Source organism: Cryptomeria japonica, chromosome 5 (assembly GCF_030272615.1).
Source record: "Cryptomeria japonica chromosome 5, Sugi_1.0, whole genome shotgun sequence".
NCBI classification, from domain to species: Eukaryota; Viridiplantae; Streptophyta; class Pinopsida; order Cupressales; family Cupressaceae; genus Cryptomeria; species Cryptomeria japonica.
This window is the reverse complement of record NC_081409.1, coordinates 335,238,821-335,256,890: the sequence shown is the minus strand read 5'-3', so window position 1 is coordinate 335,256,890 and position 18,070 is coordinate 335,238,821. Positions and strand designations below refer to the sequence as shown.

The following is an 18,070-nucleotide window of genomic DNA, read 5'->3' as shown; positions in this document are numbered from 1 at the left end:
TAAACATTATTGTTGATCAAAGTTAAGAAGTGGATATGCAAGTAAATACCAACAATACCAAGATCACAATTTTGTCTAATATAAAGAAAAAAATAGTTCAACTTTTATTTTGAAGGAAGCATTTTAGAAGTAACAAAGTATAAATTCTTTGTGATTGACTTCAACAATGAGCTAAGTTGAAAAATTTATAGAAGGAAGAGAACTTTGGAAGGTTGAAGAACACTTTTTGCCCTTCAAAATAGATTTAGAGAGATAGAGCTATGAGATTGGAAAACTATTTAGATTTTATTTGGGCTACTAATTATTCTAATATTATAATTTGAGTGATGAGCTACTAGCACCTCAAAGATCAAATGGAACTACAAAGAGAAAATTCAAAAACACATGATCACAAGTAAATTCAATTTAAAAATTTTGATCTATGAGATTCTTCCAGTGAGATAGGTACAATTTCTATTGAAGCCATTGCTATGGTGTATTCTCAAGATATCTAAAAAAGATAAGAGTAGAATGGAGAGAGACAGATAGCCCAAGATTGTTTTTAAGATGTTTTGGGTGAGAAAAAGAAGTAATGAATGAAGTATAAGAGAAAGTGAATAGGTAAATGGTACATTCACTTGAATACATGTCCTAATAATAAGAAATAAATATATGCATTTGTAGATAACTTTCAAATGTTTATGAGAAAAAAATCTTAAGAAAGAAAATGAATATTTTCTTATAGAATTTAATCCCATTTCTTCCATAAAATATCTTTTTAAGAATCAATATTTTTACAAGCTTATAATCTAAAAATGTATGAACTCTACACTATGAAACAATTAGATAAAAAAAATTGAAAAGAGAAAATTTACATTTGAGAGCTGAAAAAAACACATTGTAGTTTGAAATTTACAATGATACCCCGACCAAATACACAAACAATTTCAGACGACCTTTATCATCTACTATCCTATAAGTTATGTTTAACAATGCATACCCGACCAAATACACAAACAATTTTAGACAACCTTCATTATCTACTATCCTATAAGTTATGTTTTTCAACCAGAATTCTTTTCTGAAAAAAGAAACAATAAAAACAATTCATAGATATGGGCGTTTGAGGCTCTTAGATCTAACCTTTTAACAGGCGAGGAGCTTTTTGGGCACCGTAGTTATAAGAGAACATCAGAAAAGTACTTTGAATGGATCATTTTGTAAATTTGATATCGAGACAATATTATCACTGCCATGTCGAGCTGATGAGGCGAAGCAACAAATACCAAACTATTCGGCCTTTTTAAAATAAGCGGGCCTTTTACGTTTCTGGTGAAGCTCACTGCAAAGGATTTTATGGATTCTTCTAAGCAGAATGAACGTCAACCCCCTAGGGCTGTGAAGAAAAAAAATCAAACTCCAGAAGGGCAGCTGAGATTTTGTCTAGAAACATGTTCAAAACACAAGGATATATCGCAAGCAATCTCACTATATGAAAAAGCAATGGCCCAAGGAATAAAACTCAATCTTTATCATTGCAATACACTTCTATATCTCTGCTCTTCCGAGGCCCTGGGACTCCTCAGACCCGAAGAGACTCTTAAAGAATCTGATAAAACATTTGCCTTCAATAAGGGATTTGAAATATACCGACATATGATCAGCTCCAACATCCCTCCGAATGAAGCTACACTCACAGCAGTTGCTAGGCTGGCAGCTGCCAATGAGGACGGTGACATGGCCTTTGAAATGGTGAAGAAAATGGTCAGTCAGAATCTGTTCCTCAAGCTGAGGTCTTACAGCCCCGCTCTGCTTGCTTTTTGTAAAAGAAAAGAGGCTGACAAGGCATATGAGGTGGACGAGTATATGGTGAGCAAGGGTGTCAAGCCAGAGGAGGAAGAGTTGAGGGCACTATTGAGGTTAAGTATTGAAGTGGGTAGAGAAGAAAAGGTGTATTCTTTAATGCATAGGTTGAGGGCCAATGTTAGACAGGTGTCACCTTCTACTTGTGAGGTTATCGAGCAGTGGTTTAAGAGCAAGGTTGGGGCTGAGGTGGGGAAGGAGAAGTGGGATGCGGTTAAAATTAGGGAAGCAATGGTGAGTGATGGTGGAGGTGGGCATGGTCAAGGTTGGCTGGGAAAGGGGAATTGGAGAGTTGAGAAAACTATTATGAGTCCAGAGGGTGTTTGTCAATGCTGTGGTAAGCAGCTGGTTAGTAGTGACATTGATTCTGAAGAGACTGAAACTTTTGCACAATCGTTGGCAAGATTGGCATGTGAAAGGGAGGCAAATCAGAATTTCAAGAATTTTCAGGCGAGTTTCTGTCTTGAGCATTTCTTCGTTGTGATTTATTCTGTTTCCTTAGAGAATTGTAGTGGTTTAAAAACAAAGCTATATTAATATTTTTTGATTGGCAAATCTCCTTGGATAAATTTTCAGCCCAAGTGTCACCTGGGATCGAGATTAAACTTTCCTCATGTGTTGGCAATTCCACACCCAGAGCTAGATATAATGTTTTACTCAATTTCAACAGTCAACATGTCTTGGGCGGATCTTTTCGTTTGTATAGGTTAATTAACGAAAACATACAGGAGCCCCCTAAATTATTTATTACAGCATAATAACCAAGGAAGAAATTTCATGCCCGAAGAGAAGATGTTTTGCAGATCAGAGAAATCTGTATCACTTCAGCATTAAGCCAAATGATACACCTTATATCAAACTGAGAAAACAACGGAGAAATGAAATGAAACAAATCGGAAGCATCCATTCAGAAGAAGGTTGAATCCTTCAGTTAGTTCCTAATGGAATCTCTGATTTAATAGAACGAACACCAGTGCATCACATGCAAACCATCACCATAGTCATCGAACATTTTTGCCTAGACGCCAAATCTTTACTCATCAAATCCAGGAAATCACACCTGCAACATTTGAGAGTGATCTAATTTAACTTATGTAATGTCCCCTTTTTGGATTACCCTATATTTTGCCCTAGAATCACAAATTCAATAAAACAGGGAACATAATATAGTTAGAGATGTAACTATCAAGATCCTTGTTGAGATCCCAAAGGATGTCAAGCAAGATAGATCCTTTGTTGAGATCCCAAAGGATGTCAAGCAAGATAGATCCTTTGTTGAGATCCTGCAATCATGTTAGACAAATATCGAAGATACAATTCATAAGATCAACCATTACTAGGGTTAAAGATCATATATTCATAATTATCTTAGTCATATTACCTATCTAATCCATTGTTTGCGTTCGATCATAACGGAGCTTGGATAAGGAGACACGATAGGGTGCCCAAAGTGATCCTCTACCCTAGGCCAAAGAGTGGATATACCATCTGTCTTGGCCTCATGTGGCCTTCTGCCATCCATATGAGGTGCTGTACCTAGTGAGGTGTCCTATAGCCGTTCTCCCTCATCTTGCCACCCTTATTCACCCTCTTATGATTGAAACTTCCTTGAAATCATCCCAACAATCGATTAATGTAGAGGTTGGAGGAGAAACAATCGATTAATGTAGAGGTTGGAGGAGAAACAATCGATTAATGTAGAGGTTGGAGGAGAAACTACAATAGGGTGCCAAAGCGATCCTCTACCCTAGGCCCAAGAGCGTATATATATAAGAGGGATATATCATCCCTCTTAGCTTCATGTGGCCTTCTGCCATTCATACGAGGTGGTGTGCCTAGTAAAGAATCCTATAGCCATTCTCCCTCCTTGTATTCCCTTCCTCACCTTGCGATGATTGATTGTTGCTATTTAGAAATCTTAAATAATTACTTATGTCTAATATATATTATGTTATGTGCCAAACATATTATTTTATATTAATATGTAAAGAATTGTGTATTATATTGCTGTGTGTGTGTGTCTATATATATATATATAGAAACAAGAATGTCACTGCCTGTTGATTAATACAGATTCTGATCTGATCTGATCGCTGTTATGAAATTGCTGATACTCTTCGATGTTCTGTCTTGGTCAATGCTTATTGAAATAGGAATAATATGCAATGAATGGATGATTGAATGATTCACAAACACCTCTTATTTATACCTTTCAAATAACACCTCTTCATCAAAGGTTGCAACCTTTCTAAACAGTTTGGCTAGCAAGCAGGTTTAATTATAGAATTTTTATTATTTCGAAATCCTTGCCCAAAGCTGGATGCTCCATAATGGAGGTCGGCCCTAGCAAAATACATTTAATTCAACCCGAACACCAAATAGGTCGGCTAGCAAAGATAATAAACTCAGTTGGCCCTTTTGAATTTCCAGTAATTATGTTTCCGAGAGTTATTTGTAAGGTCGGCCTCCTTTGAGTTTCCATTAATTTATTGCCTTAATGATGTCTGTTTATCCTGCGATCTGTCTTACAAGGCAGGGGCACAACCGTCTGCCCTTCCTGAGATTGCTTGTCCTCAAGCAATGACAGTTTAATCAAATCTTTTCAATTCTAGGGTTACTAAACTCACCCTTGGAGATTTGTAAACTTTAGATCCTTCATTTGCATAATGTCATAGATATCTTTTAATGTTAAAGCAAGAACTTATATATTAAGATGAGGATTAGAAGCATGACACACATCTATGACCTTAAATGCAATGTTCTTTTCTAAATAAATTCATCTCTCTTTTGGTTCACTCTAGTTATTCTCATATTCTAGATCAACCAAAAATAGAAATCTCATGATGATTTGAATATGTTTATACTTTATAGTAATCATAGATACTCATGGAGTAGACATAGTGGTAATACATCAGGTCTGAACCAAACATGGAGCATACACATAAAAACATGAAGCATATACTAAGCATACACGCACTTACACATATTGTTAGATCCCTTCTCATTGACTAGAATGCAGCCATTGATTTATCTTTACCTTGTAGGCTGGCAGGATCAAGGCTTTGATACCAATTATAATGCCCCCTTTTTGAACTACCCTATATTTTGCCCTAGAATCACAAATTCAATAAAACAGGGAACATAATATAGTTAGAGATATAACTTTACCCAAAGGATGTAAAGCAAGATAGATCCTTGTTGAGATCATGCAATCATGTTAAACAAATATTGAAGATACAATTCATAAGATCAACTATCACTAAGTTTAAAGATCATATATTCATAATTATCTTAGTCATATAACCTATCTAATTCATTGTTTGGGTTCAATCATAACGGAGCTCGGATAAGGAGACATGAGGTGGTGTACCTAATGAGGTGTCCTATAGCTGTTCTCCCTCATCATGCCACCCTTATTCACCCTCCAATGATTGAGATTCCCTTTAAACCATCCCAACAATCGATCAATGTAGAGGTTGGAGGAGAAACTACAATAGGGTGCCCAAAGCAATCCTCTACCCTAAGCCCAAGAGCAGATATACCATCCCTCTTGTCCTCATGTGGCCTTCCGTCATCCATATGAGGTGGTGTGCCTAGTGAGGAATCCTATAGCAATTCTCTCTCCTTATATTCCCTTCCTCACCTTGCGATGAATGATTTTAACACTTTCAGATTAATGTAAACTCAGAAAATCAGAATTTAATTACTAACTAAATTGATTAAATGAATAGGTTATAGTTTTCCAGATTTAAGCATAACCAAGGAAAGAGCAAAATAAGTACAAGACACAATTACCCTGGGAAAACCTCCTAGGAGGAAAAACCCAGCCAGAGAAGATCCTCAGATCTGATTATGGATTGAATGCATATGAAGGTTACAACACTTATCTCAAGTACTTGAAGGTGATTGCACTTAGGACTGATAATGTCTTCCACAAGACTGCACTTTCATAAACATCAAATTGTCACATCTGCCCCCTTTAACAGCAATCAGGTCCAAACCCTAGATCTGCAATATTTGCATATGAAGTCTGCTCTTTTATGGACTGCAGCCTTAGCATTCAGTTTGCTCTCCACATTGATGAATTTCGCACCTTAACTAGCAGATGAAGTTCGCTTTAATGGCAGAGGTAATTTGCTGTAATGACAGATACAATGTTGCTCCTTTAAGTTTGCATTAGGCAGGCACATATATTTCGCATGGAGAAACTGAATGAATGATTAATGATGTGAAGTTTGTGTTTATTTATATGTGGATCAATAGTCTTAATCATGTCGGCTTGCCTTTATAAATTAAAGTCCTTTAATTTATTAACCGAAATGCATAATGATAGGGTTGGCCCTATGTTGGCGTGTTAGCTTGTATGTATGTAGCGTGGTGTCTTCTTTAGATGCCGTGGGGTATACGGAAGGGGCTGGCCCCCTTGGGCGGATTCCAATGTTGCCCAAGGCAATTGGAATCCGCCATTCCCTAATTATAATCAACAATGTGGCCTTCCGCCATCCATATGAGGTGGTGTGCCTATGAGGAATCCTATAGCAATTCTCCCTCCTTATATTCCCTTTCTCACCTTGTGATGATTGATTGTTGCTATTTAGAAATCCATATTATTACTTTTGTCTAATATGTATGATGTTATATGGGCCAAATATGTTATCCTATATTAATATGTAAAGATGTGCATTATATTGCTGCGTATATCAGTCATACGTATTAAACACACACACACACACACACACACACATTTATATATATATATATATCTCCATGCATACCACAATAAACAAGAATGTCACTGTCTGTTGATTTATACAGATTCTGATCTGATCTGATTGCTGTTATGAAATTGCTGATGTTCTTCGATGTTCTGTCTTGGTCGATGCTTATTGAAATCTCTTCCTTATCTGCTCTTTTTCTCTGCTTTAAGTCTGCTTTCTTTCTGCTGCAAATCTGCTCTTGGAATAAGAATAATATGCAATGAATGGATGATTGGATGATCCACAAACACCTCTTCATCAAAGGTCGCAACCTTTCTAAATAGGTTGGCTAGCAAGCAGGTTTAATTATATAATTTTAATTTTTTCCAAACCCTTGCCCAATGCCTGGGTGCTCCATAGTGGAGGTTGGCCCAAGCAAAATACATTTAATTTAACCCAAATACCAAACAGGTTGGCTAGCAAAGATAATAAACTCAGTTGGCCCTTTTGAATTTCCATTAATTATGTTGCCTAGGGTTATTTGTAAGGCCGGCTTCCTTTGAGTTTCCATTAATTTATTGCCTCAATGTCATCTATTTATCCTGTGATCTGTCTTACGAGGCATGTGCATGACAGTCCGCCCTTCCTGAGATTGCTTGTCCTCAAGCAATGACAATTTAACCAAATCTTTTCAACGTGAGAGTTACTAAACTAACCCTCAGAGATATGTAAACTTTAGATCCTTCATTTGCATAATGTTATAGATATCTTTTAACGTTAAAGCAAGAACTTATATTTTAAGATGAGGATTAGAAACATGACACACATCTATGACCTTAAATGCAATGTTCTTCATCAAATAATTTCATCTCTCTTTTGGTTCACTCTAGTTATTCTCATATTATAGATCAACCAAAAATAGAATTCTCATGATGATAGTAATATATTTATTGTAATCATAGATACTCATGGAGTAGACTTACTGGAAACACATCAGGTTTGAACCAAACACGGAGCATACACATAAAAACACGAAGCATATACATAAATCAGGAAGCATACACATGAATATCTGCAGACATGAAGCATACATGCAAATACACGTATTGTTAGATCCCTTCTCATTGACTAGAATGGAGCCATTGATTTATCTTTACCCTACAAGCTGGTAGGATCAAGGCTCTGATACCAATTATAATGTCCCCTTTTTGGAGTACCCTATATTTTGCCCTAGAATCACAAATTCAATAAAACATGGAACATAATATAGTTAGAGATATAACTTTACCCAAAGGATGTAAAGCAAGATAGATCCTTATTGAGTTCCTACAATCAAGTTAAACAAATATTGAAGATACAATTCATAAGATCAACCATTACTAGGGTTAAAGATCATATATTCATAATTATCTTAGTCATATAACCTATCTAATTCATTGTTTAGGTTCAATCATTATGGAGCTCGGATAAGGAGATATGATAGGGTGCCTAAAGTGATCCTCTACCCTAGGCCCAAGAGCAGAAATGACATTCCTCTTGGCCTCATATGGCCTTCCGCCATCCATATGACGTGGTGTACCTAGTGAGGTGTCCTATAGCCATTCTCCCTCATCATGCCGCCCTTATTCACCTCCTATGATTGAGACTCCCTTGAAACCATCCTAACAATTGATCGATGTAGAGGTTGGAAGAGAAACTACAATAGGGTGCCCAAAGCGATCCTCTGTTGGTGGAGGAGCACCTAGGACTTAGACTATTTAGTTTTCTCAATTTTGGCTTGGACTGACCCTAGCCAAGTTAGTTAGTGAATAAGGACTCCAGGAGGGTCCAAGAGTTAGTGTTTAGAGTCAATGTAGGCCTAGGTTGAGTTCATTCTTCTTAGGTTTGCATTTTGTGCATAAATAGTGGTTTGAGTAGGTAGTCGACCTTCTTGATGGTCAAAAGTGTCAAAACTTGGTATAGGCATTAGGGAGGGTTAAATTAGTCTTAAACATGTTTTAAAAGTCATGAGTGATGACTTAGAATAGGTCTCATAGGTTGAGAAGACCAAAAAGTGCAAAAGTGCAAAGTTGCAAAAAGTTGTCATGACAACTTTTGTCTTGAATTGGTTAGCGATGGAGTTAGGGATTGTCCAAAGCCCTAGGAAGACTCCACACGTGGGAAATGCTATAAGAACTCTCTCTTGCACGGTTACCAGGGTTGGAGAATGTGTTTTGTAAGTTCAACAATCTGAAACTACTCATTTTCAGACTAGTTGGTAGCATTTTGGCTTGTTTTTACTCATTTTGTAAATGCAAATGGATTGAATCCATTGATCTAGCAATGGATTGAGTTTCTTTAGTGTGTTACAGTGTTGTTGGTTCCATTTCAAGCTTTGTAATTAGTTTACATTAGTGTTTTCTTGTTTTGGTTTGCACACAGCGAGTTTTGGCTTGTATATAGCAGTTTTATGTAAAATGGTTGCCCCATGAATTCCACACATGTTACCATCACAGCCCGTTGGGACATGAAGGGCAACCACTTGTACAATGTACATATGCAGGGACAAGTGCTGGAGATGAGTTTCAATATGACTGTCACCTTGTTCTAGGCGAGTCCAGGAGCAACCCGGCTAGAGGAAACAAGGTGAAATTGAAGTGCAGGGGTGAATGCCAAACCACCATCTAAGCTTTTGGAGGGGTCCATGAAGTTGGGACAGAGTTGCCAATGCAAGGGGAAGCCTTGACAAAGACATTTGATGCCCAAACACCAACTTGACCAGTCACTGCCGGCTAGAAGGCCTAGAAACCCTTCAAAACCCTCATTTTTGGGGTTAGCATATTGTACGGTGGAGTAAAGAGCCAAAACCACAAAAATCACTTGGGGTTAGGTGAAATATTGAAGAAAAACCAAACTTGCTAGGGGGTCTTTTGGACCATTTTCACTCAAGCCCTAGAAAACTGGATTTTGGAGGCCTAATAGGGCTAATTCCTTGTAGCCCTTTTCTAGGCAAAATATTGAAATCGGCAAGAAAACTAATGATTGCAAACCTCAAATGGACCCTAAAGGCATTCAAAACATGTTAGAAGACACCTCCACACCTCTGCATCAATTCACAACAGTAGGAGGTCAATTTGAGAAGTTGAAGCCAAGAAGCCATAATTGAGCACATGGGAAGCATTGTAACTTGGTAGGGTTCCTAGCTAAAACACTTGAAGCAAACACCTTGGAATGGTTAAGAAGCAAGCCCTAGAAGAGACTGAGAAGGACTTGGAGGTCTAGAGAGCAACTAGGCCTGGTGAGTTGGTGGAATTGAGCAACACCAACTAGATGAAGTGTTGAGCAAACTAGGTGAACCCCATCATTTGCCCTAGTTCTAAGAGCAGATATACCATCCCTTTTGGCCTCATGTGGCCTTCTGCCATCGATATGAGATGGTGTGTCTAGTGTGGAATCCTATAGCCGTCCTCCCTGCTTGTATTCCCTTCCTCACCTTGCAATGATTGATTGTTGCTATTTAGAAATCCATTTGTTTTTTGATCGGTTAATGGTTCTTTGTATTATGAAATATAAAACACACATTGTCTGAAACATATATCCATAGTCAAAGTAAATATCTTCGAATATCCTACCTTACTAACCCCCGTTCTTCCTATCCCTAACCTCCAAGAGCTTGTATCCCAGTAATTACAAAATGGGAATAATCCCCTTTACAAAAACATTAAAATATATTTTCACTTATCAAATTTGATCGTTCGGCTCCCCTTGCAGAATCGCTTTGCCTCAAGCATCCACCACCTTTGCTCCCTCTCGCGTCTCTGTTACGTTGTTGGAATTCACCCAACTTGATGATGAGGAAGTGCCACCCTGCGGCAACCACCTCTTCCTTGCCTTGTAGGGGCCCAAAGGGTGTCCTCATTTCCTTTTTGGAGGTGGTGCCTCCTCGCCTTGTTCTTGATTCTCCCTTCGTGGCATCCACTTCTCCACCTCCTCTCTAACCTACTGCGCTTCCTTGGCCTTTAAGTAGTCCTTAACTCCTTGCATCCCAATTTGGGCTGAAGCCCAACGAACCTCCTTGTTTTAGTTTGCAGTCCAAAAGAGGAAAGGCCTCAACGAGGGTGTAAATTCACCCACGTGCAGCCAGTCACCGCCAGAACAGAGGGTTGTCCTTGTCTCGCCATGCCAATCAAATTTGCCAAGTCCCAACACCAGTCATCTTTAATACAATTGTGCATTATCGAGAACACCGTTTCACTTGCTTCCAGCTCCAAACACTAGGCCAAGAACATAGAGGCAATATCTATGTTGGTTCTGTATTGGTATTGCGCATTAAGGTACTCATCCCCCAACAAAATCTTTACCCTGGTAAGAAATGATTGTTTCGTGATTTTGAAGACAAGGCTCAGTTGTTCCTCCGAGATTTTTCCCCAAAAAGCCACCATTGGTTTGGTGGTTTGTAAAGAAAAATTCGCTTGCATTATGCCTTCTACTTCTGTGCTTGGCCCAAGTTACCAACTCTCCCTTTACAATCTAAAAGTTTCCAAACTTGGTGCTTTTTCTTACCATATTTTAGCAAGCATCTATCCTTGGCATTTGTGGATCCCACCCTGCAACATTTTTGTAATGTACATGGTGAAAGCATCGTTCACCCTCCTACAGTCTTCAATTTTATGCATATGAAGTTGTGGATAACATTCATAACTTCTATATTGGCCTGGTCCATTCCCGACTTCGCCTTTGCATATCAATCCCTTATAGGTAACAAATCTTGCAAGTATGTATACAAGGTAGGAAGTCATGCCGAATGACCTAGTCTTTTTCACATTCCTCAACTGAAAATCCAGATTGTCACTTATAATCTTGGCCCAATTGACCATTGTTCCTCTTATACAATCCTGGATAAAATAGAACATCCAACCTTCAAACAAGTCACCTTGAGGCATCCCCATCACCCGTTTGAGCAGGAATATCAGATCATTGTATTCATCTGTAAAATCTGTACACATAAGTCTTTTAGGTGCCTTAGAATGGTGAGGCCATGGTTCAATCATCCATTCTTTATTCACAATTGTCATACACTCATCTGCTTTCATTTTATATTTGGCTTCATACTCATCCTTGGTTCTCTCTTTCATATCCGCACCCCTGGGAATTCCAAATACTTCTGCAATTGCATCCTCGGTGAGGTAGGCAAGAGTAGCCCCTTTGGGTGATCGGATCATCCTGTAAATTGGATCATAATTCCTTGCACACTCCAAAATAAGTTCACTGCACTATATGGATTGAGGAAAACCGGTGGCCTGGTATATACCACTCTTCATGATATTGGCGGAAAGGGGAGAAGGAAGCTGATTCCTCATTCAGAACATTCTCTGCCGCATTCGCTCCATGTCGAGGAATTCCATATTTGTATCTGTGATTTTCTTCCATCGAGAGGACAACTGCGAATCTGGATAGAATTCCTCTTGAACTATCTATCTTCAATTGATCTTTCCTCACACCGATTCCTGATTTAGACATGGCACCTGTAGGAAACTCAAAGTCAATATCATGGAAAATTTACCTAAGTAACTTATTTTCAGAATTGTATAAGTTCTGGTTTCTTATGATTTAGTCAACTTTGGGATCAAAAATCAGAACTTCTAACAATATTCACTATGAATTCTGAAAATAGAATGAGAATTTGATAAAAAAATAGGGTACAAAACCCTCACAAAACCTTGACTTTCAGACTTGTATGAGGTCTGATTATAAAAAACTAAATCTGAAGACAAGCTGGTATACTCAGAAAATTGTCAAAAATGGTGTTTGGAAGCATACCGCAAATCTGATTTCTCTTGGAAAAGGTGAGCAAAAGGTCTGATTTTCAGTTTTATATGTCTGGAGACACCTTTCCAAGGTCAAAAATGGCTGCCCAAAGTCTGAAGACAACGTGCAATTAACATGAATCAGTGATTTGAAGAGGTTGCAGCCATAGGAAATGTTCACATTTGATGCATTTTACTTCTCCAAGGTCAAGATGGCCAAAGCTGGGCACAAGTAGAGGGCTGGTAATAGAAATTTAAGTCTGAAGACAACCTGCAACTACAGAGTTTCATACTGTATCAACAATGGAGTCCTTAGAAAATGCCCTCAAACTTCCCAAAAATGGCTCCCAAACAAAATCGCCTAAATGTGGGAGTGGCTGGAAATGAAAAGTTGAATCTGGAAATGCACACTTCAGCCAACAATGGTGCCCAAATAACCTCCAGCAATAGTGTTTAACTCAGATCTGAGTGCAATGGCAGCTTCCCAGCAACGATGGAGCTCAGCAAAAACAATAAAATCGCCCCACAAATTTCAGCAACCAGCCACACAAGCAAAATCATGGCCTCCCAAGGATGGCGCCACCCTCCAAATTCGCCCAATGTGGCCCAATCTGCCACCAAACTCGCTGAAGCTCTCCTCTAATGGCAACACCCAAGTCTGATTGGGCAAATAAATCCTTTAAATCTGCTACTTAGCTCTCAATAATGGTGTCCAATGTACACTTAGGCAAAAAATCGCTCAACTGGGAACACCAATCAGCCACCAAATAATGTCTCCAATCAGTCACATCAGCAAATATAATATTATTATAATGCTGGCAGGCTCCTTTTAAACTAGTTTTCGCCTTGAAACTGTTAAGTTCTTTCAAAATTCTGTGATCAAAATAGAAGAGATGGAGATATGATCTGAAAGTTGTATTTTATCTGCTATAACGTGTTTTAAAAATGCACCACACTTATCAATTTCGGTGTGTACATCCTCCTCAATGTAAGCATGCTATATAAGTGGATGAGGGGTTATGTAGTGAAGAGATATGTCTTCCCATGTCCTCCTCAATGTAAGCATGCTATATAAGTGGATGAGGGGTTACGTAGTGAAGAGATATGTCTTCCCACGTGGGAAGACACATCTCTTCCCTATGTACCTCTCACCACAGTATATAAACTAGTCACCGTTTACTTACCCAATCGGAAGGAGTGCGACTTGTTTGAGAATCACTTTACCACTTTGGTTTTATTTATCATTAGTTAACGTTAACATATTAGTATATGTAATCAAATTAATATATATATATCGGAAGCATGAAATAGTACGATCGACGTTACAAAAATTAACAGAAACTTCACCACACAAGCAATGTGGGATAAAACTTGCCTTTTATACTTGCCTAGGAAAATCGATTTGCCTTGGAAAAATATTTTAATAATTAAATAATTGCTTCCCAACATTAAATAAATGTTGTTTGATCATTAAATAATTATTGTTAAGGCAAAAACAATTAAATTCTTTCACACTTGCATTTAAAATCGTTCAACTTCATTAAATTTTGGCCAATTGGGGAAAATCGCCCCACGTTTGGATAAAAGTCCACATTAAAAATCATTATAACTCATCACAATTGCCTTTTGGGAAAATTCGATCCCCATTTGGATGCAAAAAATCTCTTCATTTTGCTCATTAAGTCAAAAATCCACTTTTTGTGGAAATCGACCCCTATATGGATAATTATCCACACCATTTTTGGTCACAAAATACATTTTGGGGAAATTCGCCTCCCATTAGAACAATCATCCGCACTTATTTCCATTAAATTTGTTGATAGACTGACTTGGGGAAAATCGACCCCCATTTGGATAGTCAATTTCATCTGCATTAGACTTCATACATCATTCCTAGGAAATTCGACCTTCATTAGGACAATTTCCAATAGTCAAATTTTGGGCCTCCTGGTGGAAAAACGTGGTCCATTAGGACAAATGTCAAGACATTTGGGGAAAAATGCCCCTCATCAGGAATTTGAATGGGGAAAATTAGGTTCCATCGGAAATTTGCTCAAAAACCTAGGGAGAAATGTCCTCCATCAAGAAAACTGACCTCTAGACCTTAATTAAAGGATTTTTCATTGAGAATTTGATGATTTTCACACTCAAAAACATTTGGACATGCTAAATTTCATTGTTATGCATCGGGACTTAGTCAAATTTATCTGAATTTGAGCGAGAAAATAGTGATTTCATCGAGATAATGTGCAATTTTGACTTAGTCTACCTACTAGGAGCGAAAAACAACTCTTAAAGGACCTCTAGATGCTTAGGCACAAAAATATCAGCGACTTAGACTCTTTTAAACTCACTGATTCTCAAAATCCAGAGTTTGACAAAATTAGGATCACACTAAAAATCTAACATCTTACACACTTGATCCTACTCAAAATTCGAAACCCTAACAACACTTTAGGCATGATCACACTTCAAAACTTGAGACTTGAGCATTGAAAACTCAAAACTTGCCACCTGACTACCAAACCCCTAAACTAACACGACGCAAAAAGAATGAAAGAAGGGGTCCCCGTTTGCAATGGGGCAATGTGTGAAAAGGTCACAACAAGTTTCCATAATATTCCCAATCCTCTTGAAGCACCTTCAACATCCACAAAGGATCCCTGCCAACTCGGCTAGACTTTTTGGAGATCTCTACATTCCTTCGCCTTTATTTTAGTTTCTTGCAATATAAAAACATTTGGGCGCGCTTGATCAGTACCTCGTTTGATCAGATACCTCTTGTCAGGGGCATTGTAGCCCTTGACATTCCTTGAAAGGAGCTTCATTGTTCCCGGGGAAGGGAGGGTCCTGTTGTGACATTTTCACACATCGGCCCATTGCGAATGGAGACCCCCTACTTTTTAGGCCCTCTCGGTCTTTTTGGTTTTCGCTTTTTGGGTCTTCTTGTGGCAATCACGTCGGTCTCTCTGAGTTTGCAAGTGAGTGGGGTCACTTTGATCAAGCCTGCTTTTTGTTTGAGCAATTTTGGCTAAGTCTAGAGCTCGTTTTGTCAGTTTTAGGGGTTTTTTCCTTCAGTCCTGGATTTTAGGGGTTTACTTTTAGGGTTTTTGAAAACTGAAAGTTGCAATAGAGTCAAGACCCTCTAAGGATTCGACACTTGAAATTTGAGCGAATTTTGAGCAACTTTCTATTTCTAGAAAGTTCCTATTTTTAAGGGATTTCACTGCCTCTTGGAATGTCTTCATTTCATCGAAAATCAAACTTACTATTTTTAGTAATTTCTAAATTTAGTAAGTTCCTATTTTTAGAAAGTGTCACTGCTTGCTGTTTTGCTCTAACGTTGACATTTTGAAAAAGTTTCTATTTTTGGAAAGATTATTTGTGGCAGGTCCTTACAGGTAGACATTGAAGACCAAACATGCACGATCATTTCTAAATTCGGAGAACTAGAAAAGCAGGCTAAATTGACCCAAAAATGGCTAAGTATGAGGCATGCATTCCAGAAATGGAAATGCTAGGGAAAATCATTTGTCTGGAAATTCACATCAATTCTCAAATGGCATTCTAGTTTGGAAACGATCGAAATCGACAAAGTCTGAGTGGAGGAAATGAAGAATTCCCTGACCCGGGTGAAATGGCGCCCAAGTCAAGGAGTCTGGCGCCAAATCCATAATGGCATGGAAAATTCCAAAATCATGAAAATCCTTCTCCAAGTCAATTCAGCGCCCAAGATAGTTAGGTGGGCGCCAAATTGGAGGTGTCATGGAAAATGCCAAAATCATGAAATTCCTTGCCTTAGTCAAAATTCCGCCCAAGGAGTCAGGAGGGCGCCAAAATCCATGTGCCGTGGAATTCATGAAATTACGGAAAATCCAAGACCAGGTCAAAATTCCGCCCAAGGAGTCAAGAGGGCGCCAAAATCCATGTGCCGTGGAATTCATGAAATTACGTAAAATCCAAGACCAGGTCAAAATTTCACCAAAGGAGTCAAGAGGGCGCCAAAATCCATGTGCCATGGAATTCATGAAATTACGTAAAATCCAAGACCAAGTCAAAAATTCGCCCAAGGAGTTAGGAGGTCGCCAAAATCCATGTGCCATGGAATTCATGAAATTACGTAAAATCCAAGACCATGTCAAAATTCTGCCCAAGGAGTCGGGAGGGCGCCAAAATCCATATGCCATGGAATTCATGAAATGATGTAAAATCCATCACCAGGTGAATTCCATGCAAAGGGGAATTTGAAGGTCAGGGATGGAATGAAGAAGTAGGAAGTCCCCTCGGGAAATGTTTAGAAAAATCCATTTTTAGACACCAAATCTCGTTCGAATTTCAAAATTTTTGCAAATTTGGAATCATGAGAGAATTTTCTCTCCTAGACCCAGGTCCTAAATTTTAGGACAATTCCTAAAAAATAGGAAAGGTGGCAAATTGATGAAAAAGCCTCCTTAGGACAAGATGAACTCAAAAAGCACAAAAAATCCTTCCTCAAGGAACAAATTTCCAAAATTTCTTCTCCAGTTTCGAAATGCGTCTAAGGTTGGTTGGCAGCAAAACGTGAAAATCAAGGTTCAGAAAGAAAACTTCAAGAATTCAAAAAAAATTCCTTCCTCGAGAAAGAAATGCGCCCAAGGTGAAGAATTCCAGGAAAGTGGAAACATTGACCAAGTGTTGGAAACTCCTTCCTTCAGGATAGAATTCCAGAAAAGGTGAAAATTTGACAAGTGTTGGAAATTCCTTCTTTCATGACAGAATTCTTGGAAGAGGTGAAAATTTGGTGCTGTGTTGGAAATTCCTTCCTTCAGGGTAGAATTCCAGAAAAGGTGAAAAATTGACTAAGTGTTGGAAATTCCTTCGTTCGGGACGAAATTCCAAGCAAGGAAGAAATCACACCCAAGGATGAATTAAAGATAAAATTTCAAAGGCAAGGAAGGAATCAAGGATGAACTGAACAAGAAATTCCCCCCCAAGATTTTTTTTGAAAAATCCATTATCGAGCATCAAATCACATCCAAATTTCAAAATTCTTTTAGATTTGGATCCGTCAGAGAATTTCCCCTCTTATGAAACCTGGAACCCTATTTTTGGAAAGTTCCTAAAAAATAGGAGATGGTGAAAAATCATTAAAAATCTCTTCCAGAGCAAGGAAAGTTCGAAAAACTTCAAGAAAATTCTTCATGGATCAAATTTTTCTCTCTCCAGGGGTTTCTCACCAAGTGGCAGCCGGGTCAACGCATGAAGAATTAATGGAGCATCTTTTGCATGTAGCCGTCAAATTTAAGGCATTATGGCAGATTCATTTTGCATGCAGCCGTCACGTTCAAGAGATGATGATGCATTTATGGCTTCATGGGGCGATTTTGCATGGAGGCATATTTATTGCATTTATGATTTATTGGTTTAGCGTGATGGATGACGGTGCATTCAATGCACAATGGACGCCATTTTTGGCAGGAATGTAATTAATTGTAATGGGATGGAATTAATTATGTATGGGCATAATGGGCATTTATTGTTGATTCCCACCTTGTTGCATCATGTGTGGGGAATCTTTTAGGGAGATTTGTATGAAATTGTTGCAACAAGTTTTTGAGATAATAACAGTGAAACATTGTTCTCTAATGGTGTCCACTTAAGTTATTTTTCAAAACTTGCATGGTTTCACCTTCCTCACTTAGAGTAGAATTTTATTTTTTGAGTTGTTAGATAAAGTACTTTGATTTTCAATGGAGAATGTGATGG

The 18,070-nt window shown here is 38.3% G+C and overlaps 1 protein-coding gene across 3 annotated transcripts in view; it reads left to right on the top strand.

The window, feature by feature from the left end:
* The first annotated feature begins 997 nt into the window (after positions 1-997).
* The window catches only part of LOC131051244 (proteinaceous RNase P 1, chloroplastic/mitochondrial), an 80,277-nt gene continuing 63,204 nt past the window's right edge, over positions 998-18,070 (top strand). Inside the window, exon 1 of one of the 3 annotated variants that reach the window (XM_057985666.2) lies at positions 998-2,292. In XM_057985666.2, the coding sequence (XP_057841649.1) occupies positions 1,336-2,292 (957 nt within the window). In that variant the 5' untranslated portion in view covers positions 998-1,335. The remainder of the gene's footprint in view (positions 2,293-18,070) is intronic. The other 2 variants (XM_057985664.2, XM_057985665.2) reach the window with 2 other exon arrangements.